Below are 18,079 nucleotides of genomic sequence, written 5' to 3'. Positions count from 1 at the left end.
CAAAGATAGATTAAGTAGTGGAAAAACACTGAAGAGTTACAAATATAAGACATTGTTTGAAACATGCACCACTCCAACTAAGGCAGGACAATTGGAGAATAAAAGCTGCCTAAATTCTGCATAATTTTTTTCTGCCACAGCCAGGTGCTTGTTTCTGGGAAGCCTACAGGTGGATCAGAAAGTGTGTCACTCCATGCTTTGGCTGTAGCATATGATAGATAGAGCTATGTGCCACTTGTCCATACTGTAAAAGAACCAGATCCCATCTGATCTTGAAAATTAAACAGGGCCAGGCTGGTTAGGCCTGGATGGGAGACCAACAAGGAATACCAGATGCTGTAGGCAGTGTTTCAGAGAATGGCCATGGCAAACCATCTCTATGTATTCTTTGCCAAAGAAAACCCTACGAAATTGATGAATTTGCAATAGGTCAATGTGGAATTTGAAGATATACACACGAACAAAAGAGGATAGCAAACTGGTGGCCTTCTAAAAGGGGAAAAGGTGTGTGTGTGTGTGTGTGTGTGTGTGTGTGTATAAATAACAACAGGTTATCACTTTATCAGTTCCACTTTATTTTCAAGGATATTTATTTTTAAAAAAATAATTTACAAACAGGGAGATGGGACAGTGAATGCAATTAAGTGAGTGTGGGTTAAACATTACATAATATCAACACATTATAATGAGCATTATATATATATATATGTATGTATGTATGTATATGTGTGTGTATGTATGTATAAACTATATTACAACTATGGTATATTGCCACAGCATATCTCTCAAGGCAAAGTCAGAATACATGCAGTTTTTATTTAACAATTGTTAAAAATATTCTGTTCTTATTGTAGCATACTAACTGAAAATCTAATATTAAAACTACATCATTCTATATTCAATATAGAGACAATACAATTCAAATACAAGATTAAATATATTTAATTTTCCAATACAATTGCAAAGCAAGAAAATAGAGTTCTCTTGGGGTTTTGTTTTGTTTTTAAAAAACACACATATTGTAAACGTATACAGTAAAGTCAAAATAGCAAGGGAAAGGACTATCTACTCCTCTAACAGAATATAATTTTTTAAAAAATTATTTTACAAGCTCCTCTTTGTTTACTGCACAGTTTCTCCACTAGCATAACTGAAGATCGTGTGGATTAACTGACAGTGGGTAAAACAGTATTTTAAATGCAGTATTTTGGTAGTATGTGTTTTTCTCCACAGTTTTATATCCCCCACCTTTGCTATTTGTTTTACATTAAGTCATATTTATTGTCCAGTTAAAGACAAAGCATGAAAAAAAGTTTTTTGTTTGTCTGTTTGTGAGGCCACGGTTATTTAACATTTGGATCCAGAGCAGAGTACTCCATTTCTGAAACCCTGGAAGTGTCAATCAGCTTAGTAAGTCCAGTTTTAGCTGAGTACTTAAAGATAAATGCTTTCATGAGTTCATACTTATAGTTTCGGTTGATGAAGCTGTAGAGTATGGGATTGATGCAGCAGTGAACCAGGGAGAAACACTGAGTGACATGTAGGGCTGCATAAAGGAAGTTCTCCATTTGGCAGCTGAAAGGTATGAAATGAAAGGCCAGGAAGAAGTCAAGCAAGACAGCAACATGGTATGGCAGCCAGCAGACAAGGAAGACGATGACATAGGCGAAAATTACTTTCCCATTGCTCTTTCTCTCCTGGTCATTAGAGGCTGATACTGTTTTTGCTAGAAGACAGTAGAAAATGGCAATGACAGGAAAGGGGATGATAAAACCAAGAAAAACAGAGCTCAGTTCCATGCCAGCTAACCACTCCCTGGCATTCTCCTCTGGATAGTCAGGGCGGCAGTAAGTTTCATTGTTGGAAGAAACCGTCTTAAGGTAATAAGTATCGGGAAGAGACACAAAGAAGGCAAAAAGCCACACAAAGATGCAGATGCAACGGCGGAGTCTCTTCTTCTTAGCATTGCTGGAGGTTGTGAAGTAGGCCACAGAGAGATAACGATCCACACTCATACAGGCCAAGAAGAAGATGCTCCCATAGAGGTTGATAGAAAACACAAGGTGAGTAATCTTGCAAGTGATTTCTCCCATGTGCCACTGACTATTCTGGATAAGGGAGATCACCCAGACTGGAAGAGTGATGATCACGCAGAGGTCAGCGACGGCCAGATTAAAGATATAGAGGTGAGTTTCGTAGCCAGTTGTTTTGGCCTGGAAGTTCATCCACACAACCACAAAATTGGCCACGAGGCCTATCATAAATATAAAGATATAAAAGATGGAGAGGGTGTAGAGCAGGGCAGTCTTGTTGAGGGTAGGTGGGCATGATAAGGAGTCCACAGTGATACAGTCTCCATTGCTGCAAGTGAGATTGGCTTCAGTGAGGTTCTCGACTTCTACAAGTTCAAATATAGGAGGCAAGTCAACAGCGTTCATAGCTGACCAGTTTGGAATGGAAGATGTCTAAAAAAAAAGATACAAAAGGGAAAAACAAGAAAAATGAGGATAAGCATTTTGGCTAAAACAACAACAGCAACAACACATTGCTTACAACCGCCTTTTTCCCCATATATACTTTATACAAAATGAATTTCAATTGGGAGAGATGCAGGATACAACAGGTTTTTTATCCATGGATTCAAGCATCCATGGCTTGAAAATATTCCAAAAAAGTATACATTCCCAATAGCAAACCTTGATTTTTCATTTTATATAAGGGACACCATTTTGTTGTGCCGTTATATTTAATGGGACTTGAGCATCTATGGATTTTGTTTTCCACGGGAGGTCCTGGAACCAAACCCCAATGGATAGCAAGGGTCCACTGTATTACACTTGGGCAGTAAAAATGAAACGCACAGATATAGGATGATTGACACCAAGCTTGACAGCAGTACATACAAAAGGGATCTAGGAGTCTGGACCATAAGCTGAACATGAGTCAGCAATATGGTACAGCAGCTTAAAAAGCCAATGCAGTTCTAGGCTGCAACACTAGGAGTATAGTGTCTAGATTGAGGGAAGTACCAGTAGTACCACTCTTCTGTTTTCATCAGAACTCATCTGGAATATTCTGTCCAGTTCTGGACACCACAATTTAAGAGGGATGTGGACAAAATTAAATTTTAGCAGGATTTCTGCATAAAACTGGGAGCTGGGCTATAGTGTTTTCCCAGTGAGACCCTGAACATTTCTTTCAGAATAAGCTTGGAGAAAGCAGTTCAAAGGCAACCCTAAGGTGACATAAGTAGCTATTTTGGGTGGGAGCATTGGTGACAGGAAGATAATGAATCACAATTCACTAAGGTGATCTGTAGCACAAGTATATGGAAAAGGCCCAATTGGGTCATTCCCCCCACCTTAGGCCCTATTTAGACAGGCCTTTGTGGCGCCCCCGTCACGTGCTAGGAGTTGGCTGAGGGCACACCGCCCATACGTGCCTCACCCCAGCACGTGACGCGGGCGTTGAAATGGTGGCACCCTATACACATTTTGATGTGACGGACGCCTAGCATCCGCATGCCCCGGTGTCATTGCGATGCTGCGAGTGCGCTTTTTGCGGGTTATTTTTGCTGTGCGAGGGAGCCCCGTGGTTTGTCCGCTACGGCTCCCTCGTGCAGCAAAACAAGGCACGTTGGTATCTATGTCTTCTGTCAGATTGACATCCGGAGTCAAAAACTACAGTTGCTCCTACTGGGGTAAGCTGCTTGATATCCTGCAACTACTTTTGTACCAATAATTTTGTTTTTCTACATGTACACCTCATATTGTGACACCATTAGCAACTGGTATATAATGCATTTGTCAAAGTTTTGTTGGCACACAATGAATGGTTCAATCCAAATGCTTTCCCCATCAATCTATAAACAATATCCATTTCTAAACAGGTATTAAATAGGGCAGCTAATAAGTCTTAATAAGCTAATAAGACTGGGACTTGGGAGATCAAACTTCTAGTCCTCAATGAGCCAGGAGACCTTCAGCCAGAAATTCTTTCTCAATGTCACCTATTTCACAGGGTTATTGTAAGGATAAAATTTGGATAATGAGAACCACATATGCTGCCTTGAACTCATTTGAAGAAAAGCATAATATGAATGTAACAAATAAAAAAATGAGATATTAGAATGATGCTGTTTCTCTAGGTTTCATAGTTACAGAGAAATATTAAATGAACCTGACAAATAAAGGGCTCATGGGGAAAATATATGTAATTTTAAAAGACTGGCAGCACATAAATCAGGCTTTTCAAAAGGGAATGTGAAAAAGATTACAAAAGAAGAAAGAAAGAAACCTCCTCTGTGATATTTAGCAGTAGCTGGGTAAAAATACTGGAAGGAGAATGACTGCAACAAATTTGAAGAAGAATTAGACCGCACTGCACCAATGGTATTTGACTCCATACAGTTTTTAAAAATAACCATCAGGTTGATCAGGACAGATATGTGAGATGATGTACACTAGGTGCAGACTATATCCATCTCCCCTTCCCCCATTCTGTGAAAGCAACACTCTTCTGCAAGTTGGTATTGTGCTGTATAGAACAAATTGCAGGACATAAATTTTGCTGGCAACAGGATAGCTTCATTTCAGAAAAGAATGTCTCTCCGTCCCCTAACATTATCTGATTTGCTCACTAGGGTATGGTACATAATAATAGTGAATTAAAACAGATAGGCATGTAAGTACATTTCAGTACAGAAAGGGAAAATGGAAGGAATCTAGCAACACCTTTAACATTAACCAGTTGATTTTAGAATGAGCTTTTCTGGATTTCAGTCCACTCCTATGTTCCTGAAGAAGTGGACTAAGGCGCAGAACAGACCACCCCAAAATGGCGATCTTCAGGTGCCTGTTTTTACTCCAGAAGGACACTTCAGCCGCAAGACTGCGCGACATCCCTCCGGAATAAAAAGGACCTAGTTTTTCTTGGTTCTTTTACCAGTGCCCGGGTTTACATCGCGAATGCACCAATGGTGCACTCGTGATGTAATTGGATGCGCCATGACATGCGGATGCTATGCATCTATTATGTGAAAATGGTGGTGGCCGCACGGACGGGATGCCACCAGGCCGCTGCCATTACATACTAGAGTTCCGGACCGTGCGGTTGCTGCATGGTCCAGAACCCTAGTATCATTGCTCGGGCCTAAAATCCACAAAGAAAGCAAATTATGGATGGCATCCTAATCAGTATTTCAGAGATTGGATTTACAATCTTATAACTTTTGGGGATGTGTTTATGGTTGTTGGTGACTTAAAGGTAAAGATAAAGGCATTCCCTGTTGACAAGGTTTTCAAGTTGTGTCTGACCATAAGGGCGGTGCTCATCTCCATTACTAAGCTGAAGAGCCATTGTTGTCAGAGACTACTCTGCGATCATGTGGCCAGCATGATTGCACACAATGCTGTTTACCTTCCCACCACAGTGGTATCTAGCTGGGACTAGTGATGGGACTAGCGATGGGAACTGCTGGGTTGGCAGAAGCTGGGACTAGTGATGGGAGCTCATCACATCATGCAGCACCCGGGCCCCAACCTGCCAACCTATTGATCTTGCAATCAGCAGAGTCAGCATCTTAACTTCTTGAGCCACTGCATGTAAGTTGATGACTTACATGACCCCAAAAGGTAGCTCTTAAACCAGGCATTGCCCCAATTGACAGACTTTTGTGGTGTTGGAGAGATTAGGATGCTGGGAAATGATGACTCTTCTTGTCACAGCACACATTGAAGCAACAACATCAAACAAATAACTGCCCATCTCAATGCTCTCCATGACCAGAGGATGCAGCAGCCATCATTTCCCTGTGCCCCAGTCTGCATCACCTCATAAACCCTTCAACTGGGGTGTTGCCTGGCTTAAGTAGTAGGTTTTGGGGGGCAGCAGAAGTCACTATGATGACAAAGCTCTGCCACTGTAACTACATTTAACAGTGCAGAAATATAGCCCATGATGAAAGCTATATACTGTATAACAAGGGTGGCCAGCTCAAGGGTTGGAGGGTTCCATTGGTGTCCCATGGGGGGGGGGGGAATACACATATCCTGCTGCAATTCCTCCTCCTGCTCCCAAAAATTTGCTGAACTTAAAAAAAAAACCTCCTTTTTTTGCTCAGAATAGAGATAAAATTTTGCCATGTTCCTGGCACTGGGGATGCCCAATTACTATTATTAGTTCTGACTAGAGCAGACTCATCCAGTCAGTGGATTTTGCTGTGTGTTGACTCATCATTCAGCAAGTGAGTCAATGGGCTACTCTAGTTGAGACTAATCAACAAGATGCCAGCTAATATTTGCCCCTTTAAATTGTATTAATCGATTTAAATATTTCCATATTAATGCAAGCATTATTAGTGAGATTTTTACTAAACCTAATACCACTAAATGATATGCTTTTCTTTGTATTATATGCTGCAAGTATATTGATAAATAATTAAAAGTAAATAAAATAAAAAAAGCATTTGGGGAACGATCATAAGGAATGAGCTAGTAAGATGAAAATAACCTTTGTGCTCTTGAAAAGAAAAGCTGCCACATTTAGATCAGAACTGTTTCTGGGCAGTTTAGGCTTGGCCATCACATAGAACAGCGATGGGCAACCAGTGTCCCTCCAAAGGCTACTAGACTCCAGCTCCCATGAGCCCTAGCCAGCCTTATCAATTTTCAAGCATGATGGGAGAGGTAGTACAACATGTAGAAAGACATGGGTTCCTTATACGGTATACCTGACAGAGAAAGGCTCATAAGACTGAGTGGAAATAACAGCATTTATGTCTTTCCTAAAACATACATGTGTAAACCATCCTCATCTTTCGTAAGTTCTACTTTGTGTTTTTAATTCCTATTTTCCTTTTGAAGGCATACCATTTTTTAACATCCCATGCGTCATCTTGGACTCTTGCCAGGCACAAGCGTTACAGAATGGGCTGATTACACTAATAACCATTCCCTTCACTGTTGGTGCATGCCTTTGGGGCAGTGTTAATTCGATTTACTAAACGGCTACATTTCCTAGCCAAGAACGTGCTTATCGGGCAGCCTGTATTTATGAAGGTCTCTGAACTCCATCCCCCCTATAAGATATAACTCTTTATCACAATGGAAACTCTGGCAAGATCGCTAAGGCCCTGCTGTTCTCTGGAGACCCAGCAGGTAAGCCGGAGAACAGATTATGTAGCAAGCATCAGTAAAGACTGAATCAACAGTCCTCATGGGAGTGCTTTGGGAATGCACACTATGTTGCCTGATGATATAAGAGACAGGGCTCTTGTCCCTTTAGCAGTTGTGTAGAAGAGGGAATTTCTCTTCACTTATTGAAATTCCCTTTTCTATGCGAACATTAATGGGACAAAAGCCCTGTGCCTTATTTCACTTGGCAAGCCTATATGGAGATCTAATAAATACTTTAACGAAGCATCTTCTGAACCAGGAAAAAGTCTCAGTATGGAAGCAGGCAAAATATGATAGTTAGGAGATACAAAACAACTACCAGACTTTAAAAAAAGCCTTCCTGCCAGAATGCAGGGAATGATACAGCTCACAGTTTCAAGGTAAAGCAGTGAGCTGATATCAACCAGTACTGTATTCCTTTCTCTCAAGACTCTTCCTTCTAGGCCAGAAGAGAGAAATATATGGTTCTCCAGAGGTTGCTGGGTTACAGCTTCCATCCAGAGTGACACTTGGTTATTCTGGCTGGAGCTGATGCGAGTCAGACTCCAACAACAACTGGAGGTCTCCAGGTTCCCAGACCTAGCTTTATGGGTATCCCTGCTCTTCTCTCCCATCTTACTGAAAAGAAGGTGGTGATAATCCTACATGTGGGGGAAAGATACTGAACCAAAGCTGGTTTTATTGATATGCTGGTTGGACCATTCCATGGAGTAGTGTTTTCTTGTTCACTTTATTCAACTGATAAATTGTCAGTACCGTGCAAATGCAGGGAAAGTGGACTATATGGAGCTCCCAGCGCTTTCTTTTCATGCTTTGGACTCTACCAAAGTCATGTCCCAAACCTTCAGACTACATCAAAAGTTTTATAATTTGACTGATATTTCACACCTAAATGCTCAAAACTGCTACAAAAGTCACACTAATTTGCCCCCTCCCCACTCCTTCTAGGGTGCAGTTTTCGTTTTGCTTTGTTTTTGTTTTTTAATTTAAAAAAATGACTGAAAACCACTTCTGGTTCCAGTTTGGCCTGGTGCCAAGGATTCAGGAGCTGGGGACAACCTCTGCCCCTAGCACAATTGCTCACCCTGGTATAGTGTGTAAGGCACTGTAATAACTATATGAGTAGGTGAGTTAGATGTGTCTCTGTCAGAGCCCCTAGTGTTTTGTTTTATTTTTTGAAAACACCAGTTCCATCAGATCTCAGAGCTGGTTAGTAACTGCTGGTAATTTTCCTTCCTCCTTCTCTCCCCAGTCGGTCAAACAGCTTAAATATGTGATTTGCTGTTTTCAGTTTATATACATACATTATTTAACACATTCTGATCATTTACATGAAGGTCAAGGAATAACAATAACAATTTTAAATAATCCTGGTTGAGGCTCTGCCAATCAAATAAGACCTCGTCATGGTAGGTCCATGGGTTTAAACCTAGTTTGACAGGCACTGCACTTTCACAGCAAAAGGGTTGCTCTGGGTACAGAGCCCACAACTCTCTTCTCTACAGTGTAGAATCATAAAGCTGGAAGAGACCCCAAGGGCCATCCAGTCCAACCTCTTGCCATGCAGGAAGATACAATCAAAGCACTCCCAATGGAACGTTAAACTATTTTCCATTACAGTATTCTTCAATGATGCTGTATAAAATGCCATCTAACCAAAGCATTGCATGGTACAAGGATAACAGAATCACAGTTTTGGAAGGGACCACAAAGGCCATCCAGTCCAACCTCCTACGATGCAGGAGCTCTTGGTGAAACTAATTCCAGACAGAAGGCCATCCAGCCTCTATTTGAAAACCTCCAAAGAAGGAGACTCCACTTACTCTCCAAGGCAGGGTATTTCACTGTCCAACAGCTCTTCCTAATGTTTAGTTGGAATCTCTTTTCCTGTATCTTGAATCCATTGCTCCATATCCTAGACTCTAGAACAGCAACAAACAAGATTGCTCTATCCTCAGCATGACATCCTTTCAAATATTTAAACATATATCATGTCACCACTTAACCACTCCTTCTCCAGGCTAAACATACCCAGCTCCTAAGATGCTCTTCATAGGGCATGGTTTCAGCTTGCCCCACCATTACACCAAGACTTGTTTTCTCTATTTTCTTTCGAGCAACAGATCTGGATCTAAATTCACCGTTTGATACAATGGATGTAGTCTGGCCCTAACACACCTTACGCTGGTCTTCAGCCAGTCACACAAGATTCAGCCTCAGGACCCTGGACAGATGTCACAGACTCCATCCAACATATACCACAAAAAAGGAAAACCCCGTTCCCTTCAAGATAAGTCAATCCCTTGTTTATTTGTGTCACACAGTCCTACAAGCAGGCTTTCAATCTACTCTACCTTTTGGCAAATGCTTTTAATAGTGACTTTTTCAGCACAAACATTATTTGCACCAACAGATCCAGGCTGGTTTTAAGAATGCACCTCAGAGTATATTGCCCTCTGCATAAATAAATCTGAAATTCTGGCCCAATGCACCCAAAATTGCAGGGTGTGTTGTTATGTGTTGTTACTTTTATATAATCGAGCACTATCAGGTCCCACCTGGGACCTTCTTTCCACAGAAGCCAAATATGCTTTTCATATAATGTACTAGATCCAGTAAAGTCCGCATGAGGAAGCTTCAGTCTTACTCTCAGTCACAGTCAAGACAGTTTGAATTATATATAATCCATTGCTGGCAAGTCTCTAATGTCTTTAAGGTGCCTTTGAGACAGTGTCTAAGGCCATTTCACTGATCTGCAGAGGTCAGATTCTAAACATGCTACAGGAGGACCTCGTACTGGTACTAGAAAATCATAATATTAAGAAAAAATCTTGCAGTGCAGAACCACAGTATTTCCCAGGACTTGAATAATTCAGAGCTATAAGGACCCAGTGTGCTGTAGTGGTTTTAGTGTTGGACTATGTACTATGCGAGTCCCTGCTTGGCCACTGGGTTTCCATGGGCATGTCCCCCACTCTCAACCCCAGAAAACCCTGTGATAGGTTAGAATCATAGAATAATAGAGTTGGAAGAGACCGCAAGGGCCATCCAGTCCAACCCCCTGCCATGCAGGAAATCCAAATCAAAGCATCCCCAACAGATGGCCATCCAGCCTCCGTTTGAAGACCTCCAAGGAGGGAGATTCCACTACACTCCGAGGAAGTGTGTTCCACTGTCGTACAGCCCTTACTGTCAGGAAGTTCTTCCTAATGTTGAGATGGAATTTCTTTTGCTGTAGCTTGCATCCATTGGTTCACCTTAGGATTGCCACAAGTCAGAAACGAAGGCACACAACAACAACAATTAATGAGCAACAACAAGCAATGTCCAGCCATAACTGCTGGAGGAGTTTAAAAGAGGAGAATCCTTTATTTATTTATTTACACCTCACTTTTTCTCTAGGGAGCTTAGGATGGAATCTATGAAACATTCCCAGGTGGCTATTCTTATCAGGCACTGGAAGGTCACTTCAGCACATGTCTTCAAGGCTGCTGGTCTGGGATTTGCTCTGGCTGGATCTTCTAAAGATCAGCCACTCTCTCCCATTTCAGCAACCCCAACTTATCACCCTTAAAAAAGGAAAGCAAATTTCCAACTGGAACATAGTATTCCGATGATACAGGCTGGGAAAATCAGTACACTAACTTTGGTTAATTCTTCCACCAAATGAGAAAGGTGCTTTATCCCAGAAATTAGAGTCATTTTATCTTTAGACCTTCCTTATCATTTACTTTTATTCATAAAACCAGTACAGAAAACAGTATGTTTAACTTGCTTACATAATTATTGGCCCAAAACACATTGCAGAAATAATCCAGTTTGAGACAGCTTCAACTGCCTTGACTCATTCTTGGAACAGTAGTTTTGTGAGAAGTTTAGCCGTCTCTGCCAAAGAGCTCTGGTGCTACAATAAAGTACAACTCCCAGGATTCCCTAGCACTGAGCCAAAGCAGTTGAAGTGGTTTCAAACTGGATTATTTCTGCAATGTGTTTTGGACCTATTATCACTAATATTCCAATATTTGCAGGTGAGGCTCAGGATGAATCGGGACAGAAATGCAAATTGTGCCCAGAATGAGAAAATAAAATGTTATCTCAAATATATATTTGCTTTTATGCAAAATTGTTGCATTTTTCTTTGACTTGCATAAATCATTTTTAGTGTGGCTGATAGCATTGGCTTGTCACCACAAATGGAGCTAGAGAGTGAAAAGGAATCACCTGATGTAGTCAAGCACATTAAAATATAATCTGGTTTAATGCTGTGGAATCAACAGCTCATTACACTTTAACTGTCCCACTCAGAGCATCACATTCCTACTCAAGTGTGATGAGAACTTCAGTGTGAATATTAAGCAAATGTATTCAGGGGGAAAAAGAGCTCAGCCTGGTCAATGGTGGGGCTAGATCAACATTCAGTGAAATCAACAATCAAGTGAGTTACTATTCCTTGGCAAAGCACAAGCCTCTCTTCCCTCCAGTGGGATAGAATAACAGCCCATGAAAAACCAAAGATTTAAGTTGATTGTGGGCTTTGTGGCCCCCTGCCAGTGCTCACCCAAGAAAAGCAAGGGACTCTCATCCACTGTGCCAGCTCACTTGAACACAATGCAGTCTTGACTGCCTTGTGAAAGAAGAGCTCTGAGGACCTCACTGCATGCCAGGCAATACCGAGTCAGGCACCTTCATTTCTACAGCTAGCCTGAATATCTCCATGCGTAAATACAGCAGAAGAATATCTAGACAGATTTGCATGCCAGCAACATAGAACACAGCCAGAAAATTGATATGCTCAAACCGCCAAAGGGATTAGCAACTGATATGTAAGATCAGGGGCAGCCATATCCAGAGATTATTGTCTTAAAAGGCCAGCCTGGCTATTGTCTGGGATTGCTCAAGTAACCAGAGACGGGAGTTTTCCCACCAAGATTATTTGCGAGTAGAGAGATTATCAGTCCTCCAACCACGGAGAGGAGAACTAGTTTGTCCTTTTATGTGGCCAAACTCTCTTTTTACCCTGAAGGGTGGCTGAGAAGGGCAACCTGGATAACCACAATAGGAGTGTTTTTAAAAGAACAGTAGGTTAGGAGGCAGATAAAGCAAGGTTCCAAAACAGTTGTGTCAGGAGTCACAGTTCTCCCTTCCTCCCTGTTGTTCACTACTCCTCTTCACATATCCATGTTACTCCTTCCAGGCCCAGAAAGCATTGCTACTGTTCCCATTTCACTCTTCTCTCTCTCCTTGCCTCCCTTCTCCACTTTCATTTGGTTGAGAAAGGTTCTGATGCAGAGTGAAGATGACCACTTTGTACACGACTCGCTTTGTCCCAGACTGCATGGCACAAAGTAAGCAACACACAAAAGAAGAAACACTTCCTCATCTGCTACCGCAGAGCTTCAAACTTAACTTCAACGTGTTGGAGAGGGGGGATTCCTGTGTTTTGAAAGATAGAATCTGGCCTTACAAACGTCAAACCATTCTGCCTGTTATAAAGAATGGGGTAGTAGAATTCTTCCTTCTGCAGGAGGTGGATTATATTTTCAGTGTTCTCTATCTCAAGGCTTTCTTGAGTGAAGTAAACGCACAGCAAGCAGAAGGCTATGCAAATATTTCTCCCTGTGGTGTCATTTTGTATAAATAAAATACACTTTGAAGAGGGATGAGGTTCAAAAATGTGGAACCCACACCTGCTGTCTAAAGTGGTAAAGTCAAGATTTCTGTCACTTCAGTCCATTGCTCTTTCTGCATAAACAGTGGAACAGAGGAGCATTTCTCTCTGTGTGTGTATCTCATGCACAGCACTATTTCCCCTGAGCCTACACCAATGTTTCTCCTTGTCAACTGCTTGATACTACATTTATTGTTATAGCTATCTGTTGCTACACTTGGAACACTGAAACAAAGCTAGAATTTAATGTTTTATTGGCATATCATCCATTGGTAACAATATGCTAGCTTTTAAGTCACACAGAACTTTAACTGATGGGGGAGAAATAATATGAGAGAACACAGATAATTGAGAAATTTGTTATTTGGATGTTGTAGTGTCTTTACAAATGATGTGATTCTATCAAATTTAAGTATTATTTAAAGTGGTCCTTCTTTTACATGGACATGCATGAGTCATGTTCTTAAAACACATACATGCATTCACTCACACACAAACCAGTCTTAAATAAATGTAATTGTCATTAGGTTGTGTCAGAAATATATAGCATTGCAGTATCTTAATCAGCAGGAATACCAATGCAACCACTGAACTATTTTAAATCAATAATACTTTTCAGAATGGCTTGGTTTGCCATTCCCTGTCTACATTTGTTAAAAGAAAGTCATGGTAATATTATATGGAAGTACCAACCAGCTTATTTCTTGCCTTAAAAAACCCCATGAAATTCATGGAGTCACCATAAGTCAACAAGTGGCTTAAAGACACACACAGAGAGAGAGACACATAGACTGTATAAATGACTATAACAAAAAAGCCTGGGCCAACATGCCAGGCTAGAATACATGCCAACATGCCTGTTAGAATAAGCCTTCTGTTAAAGAAAGTATGGAAAAATGTTTAAGCTGTCCTACATCAGATAAAGAACTAAACCCTATTCTTGCTCCTGATCCGAGAAGACTCACTGAAGCAATGGGATTGTATGTTGATTGAACATACAACAATTGATGGAATAGAACCACTTTAGTTGGGAATAACCAAGAAGACTGCAGCAAAATTTGGGATTTCCCTATGGTGTGTTCAAACATAAATATGTTTATCTAAAAATTACCTTAAAAAGTTGCTCACCATCTTCTAAATCCATGCAGATGATAGTTTTGTGCATGTATGCATGTGTACAGGAATGTATGCATGCATACACACACACACACACACACACACATAAAGCTATTAACTTTGAAGCTGCTATTCCTTTTAATTTATGCTTGTTTAGCCTCATGCTCACTGAATGGTCTTGGAAACAGCCTCCAGACTTTGAGTCTGTGACTGAGGAAAAAATATATATAACAAAAGGGGTTATGCCCAGTTTAATACCATTTTACACCTTTAAAAAATAGATGCACAATTTTAGAAGATATTTATAGGTAGTGCTGCCTGCCAGCTATTAATAAATGGCATTGGGTAGATTAAAATAATAGCACTGCTCCCTTTTTTATAATATGATATTTTTGGAACTTGATTTGGAACTACGTATTGGTTTATAAAAAAGAAAGAAAAATCCTTATGAAAAGGAAAAGAGGTTCCTTTATGAGACATTTTGCATCTTCCTTCTAAACCCTCTGATATTTTATTTCTAAACCGTGCTTGGTGTAATCCCACATCTGAGGGAAAGAGCATTTAACACTTTACACTGCATAGCATTAAGCAGATAATAAGATGCAAATAGAAGCATTTGTAGTGTGCAAGGTTAGAAAAGGAGGCCTTGCTGTTCCCACAGAAAGGCTGTTCCTGGAACCATCTGGCAATAAATCTGCTGGTGGCAAGTTCAGGGAAAAGAAAATGCAGCCCTTTACTATCTCCTTGTTGCCCAAACTGTTTGTCACTCTCCCGTGACTCCCATGAACCAAGTCAGAGGCTCAGTGACAACATTTAAAGTTATGATGGAACAAAAAGTTGCCATAGCTAGCCTTAAAACTTCGCAAGATGACTCTTCCTTGGAATGTCCCTGAATACTTTCAAAGGATCATAAAACGTTTAATGAGCCACTCTGGCTTTAAAAAAATGAAACCAAACCCCCAAAAACCCATCATTATTCTGCTTTTAGCAACTAAACAGAATAACTTTACAACTCCTCATTACTCCCACAAGTCACAGGGCAACTGTTTATTGTGCATCTATGTCCTGATGTGACTGGCAGCTTGTCAACACTGATGTTCTGCTAGGCTGCCTGACCTCAGAGGACAAGGAATGACAAAGGCAAAACCATCTCACCTTTTCCTCTGGACCCATAGCTCCATATCATAAGGCATGCAGGAGAGGATGTGAGAAGTTTTCTCCCTTTTCAAACTGCTGCTGCAATCTTATGCATGCGAAATCTAAAACAAGTCTCACTTATCCTGAACTAAGTCTATTCAGGGTGTGATGTGTGTTCTTCTACACCTCTATTCCCTGCATTAGGCACCTCTTAACCTCCCTGCTGTGCATAAAAGTATTCAGAATCAATAGTCAACAGATCATGTCCATTGGAGACTCTCATTTTTGAGGGTTCTCAGCAATGCCACTCCAAGAATACTTATTCAAAAGTTGCAGGGTGTTTGGTGTGACCTGCTTCCAAGTATGTTTGCCCACCAAAGCAGCTGGGTCAAAGTAAACTCTACTCTAGCGTGCATAATATTGTCATCCTACACACACTTGGGGTTGGGAGCAAGCCTGGTGTGGTGGTCAGAGTGTTGTATTGTGACTCTGGAGACCAGGGTTTGAATCTGCTTGGCCATAAAAACCCACTGCACGACCTTGGGCAAGTCACACACTTCCAGCCTCAGAAGACGGCAATGGTAACCCCCCGTTGAGGAAACTTACTAAGAAACCCCCGTGATAGTTTGGCCTTAGGGTTGCCATAAGTTGGAAATAACTTGAAGGCACACGACACCGACAAAAACAACAACATGCCCACTTGTCCAAGCCCCAGCCCCTTCTCAGGAAGCAGATGCACAGATTCAAAGGGGCACATCAAGTTCTGTTCCAGACCCATCTGTCCTAAAACAGTTTTTAAAGACCAGTGTGCAAGGAAGCAACTTGTTAAGAAGTGCACAGAGAAACCCACTCGAAAGTTTTTGTGGGTGACCAAAGAGTCCTAGGCAAAGACTAGTCCATTGGTAGACTGTGCCTCTAGGAGAAAGGGTCACCTCTCCTCAATTTAAAGAGCCTGGGGGGCTTCTCAATGGGTTTTGGTCCAAAGCGGGAAGGAGGTCTCTCTCTCTGGACCTCACTGGCTTCCTCCTTGGTTATTCTTGTGTACCTTCAAGTTGTTTCTGACTTATGGCAACCCTAAAGTTAACCTATCCTATTGTGTTTTTATACAGTATTGGATCTTAACTGTTGGTTTCATCTGCACCCTTTTTTAATGGTGTTTTGTATTTTAACATGTTGTACCCTGCCTCAAGCCTTGAGGAGAGGCGGGGAAAGAAGTATTATTATTATTATTATTATTATTACTATTATTAACTAGGTTATTTTTAATTTCTTTTTAAATTGTTTTTAAAGTGTTTTTATCTTGTGAGCTACCTTGGGTCCTGGCACAAAAAATGCCATAAATAAACATGACCATGAGGCTTTCTTGTCAAGAGTTGTTCTGAGGGGGGGTTTGCCCTTGCCTTCTTCCCCTGAGGAGGCTGAGAGAGTGTGACTTGCCCAGTGGGTTTCCCATGGCCAAACCGGGATTCGAACCCAGATCTCCCACACTCTTAAAGCACCCTCTGGTTCTGCTGCCAGGGGTAGGGTCCCTTAGGTCCAAAAGGGGGGGGGGGGGATACAGAGAGCTTCCTTCCCTCTGAAAAGGCTGGCACTTGGAAATGGGAGAACAAAGAACATTGGGGGCACCCAGGAAAGTGGCCCTGAGAAGTCAGCCTCGCCCCCCTCAGCCCAGAAAGAGCCTTTGGGGAAGAAAACTCAGGCTGCCAACTTCTTGCTTTCCCTGGGTGCCTCAAGAGCCCCCCAAAGTTAGCCTGCCTGCCATTCTCTCTCTCTTGGAAGCAGGTCATCTGGGTGCCTGCTTTGCTTGCAACACCCCACCCTCACCCCCTTCAGATGGAGAAGCAAGCCCCCACCTCCCCCAGCCGTCCTCCTTTTCCCGGACACGTCCAGCCTCCTGCCCAGGAGGGATTCCACAATATCCTCCCTTTGGAGCAGGGCTGACCAGAGGAGTGGCCCTCCTTGTCCAGAAGGACCACCATTCCCAAAAGGTCCTCCCTTTGGAGCAGCAGGGCTAAGGAGCCCATCCAGGACAAAGGGACCAGATGTCCTCCTTTTCCAGGACCTGCCCCACCTTTCCCCCTCTTTCTGTCCAAGAGGAATCCCCACCCCACCCCAAAAAAAAGCCTGGGACCAGAGTTGCTGGAAGATGCCCTCCATGCCAGCCCCAAAGTCCTCCCTTTGGAGCAGCAGGGCTAAGAGAAGCCTGGCTTGAGGCTTTTCCCTGGGTGGCTTTGGAGCCTCCCTGGGGCTTCTGCTCCTCCTTGGTGGGGTGAGGGTCCCTGGGCAGCCTGCCTAGAGCCCCACTCCTCCTGCCTCCAGGGGAAGAAGGAGAAGAAGAAGCAGCCTTACCTTTCAGCCCTCCTCCGCTTCTTGGGTCTCTCTCTTGCTCCTCTGCTCAGGACGGTGGCGAGCCACTGAATGACTGACTGGAGGCTCCTTCCCAGCTAGATATATATATATACAGAGAGAGAGGGGCTCTTGCTGCGGCCAGGCGCCTCTAGGTGGCAGCTTGGCAGCTTGGCAGCCAGAAACAGAGAGACAGAGAGAGAGGTGTTGTATTCTTTCCTGCCCCATATAGACTCCCATCCCTTGGAAACTGGAGCCTTCTCCCGCCCAAAGGGCAGCCCACCTGCTTCCTCCTCCTCCTCCTCCTCCTCCTCCTCTTCCTCTTCCCACTCCAAGGAGGACCTGGCAGAGAAAATGGAGGACAAGAGGCCATCCAAGCCCAATATGTCTGGAGAGAGACCTTGCAGCCCCTTTGAGACTCACTGCAAGGAAGGAGTGGGCAGCATGAGCTTTCCTAAACTTAGGTCTACTTCCTCAGATGCATATTATTATTATTATTATTATTATTCAAAGATGTAGCCATGTTAATCTGTGGAATCAGTCTGTAGAGAGATATTGCACACACCCCTTTGAAACTCACTGAAAGAAAGAAGGCGACAGCATGACTTCAGTGTACTTCCTGAGATGCATATTATTA

The 18,079-nt window shown here is 42.3% G+C and overlaps 1 protein-coding gene across 1 annotated transcript; it reads right to left on the bottom strand.

The window, feature by feature from the left end:
* Nucleotides 1-589: 589 nt before the first annotated feature.
* LOC149305374 (atypical chemokine receptor 3-like) lies at nt 590-17,549 on the bottom strand. Its single transcript, XM_089477905.1, has 2 exons — nt 17,446-17,549; nt 590-2,465 (listed from the first exon to the last, which is right to left on the bottom strand). The coding sequence occupies exon 2, from the start codon at nt 2,436-2,438 to the stop codon at nt 1,344-1,346; it is 1,095 nt and encodes a 364-aa protein (XP_089334031.1). The 5' UTR covers nt 2,439-2,465; nt 17,446-17,549; the 3' UTR covers nt 590-1,343.
* Nucleotides 17,550-18,079: the final 530 nt, after the last annotated feature.

This window comes from Sceloporus occidentalis, unplaced genomic scaffold (genome assembly GCF_023333645.1).
Source record: "Sceloporus occidentalis isolate IW3139 unplaced genomic scaffold, rSceOcc1.0.p SCAF_12, whole genome shotgun sequence".
In the NCBI taxonomy this organism is placed as follows: domain Eukaryota; kingdom Metazoa; phylum Chordata; class Lepidosauria; order Squamata; family Phrynosomatidae; genus Sceloporus; species Sceloporus occidentalis.
This window is presented reverse-complemented; position numbering and strand designations above follow the sequence as displayed.

Excerpts from the sequence above, each read along its gene's own strand:
- LOC149305374 (XM_089477905.1), bottom strand. The coding sequence starts at position 2,438 with ATGAACGCTGTTGACTTGCCTCCTATATTTGAACTTGTAGAAGTCGAG.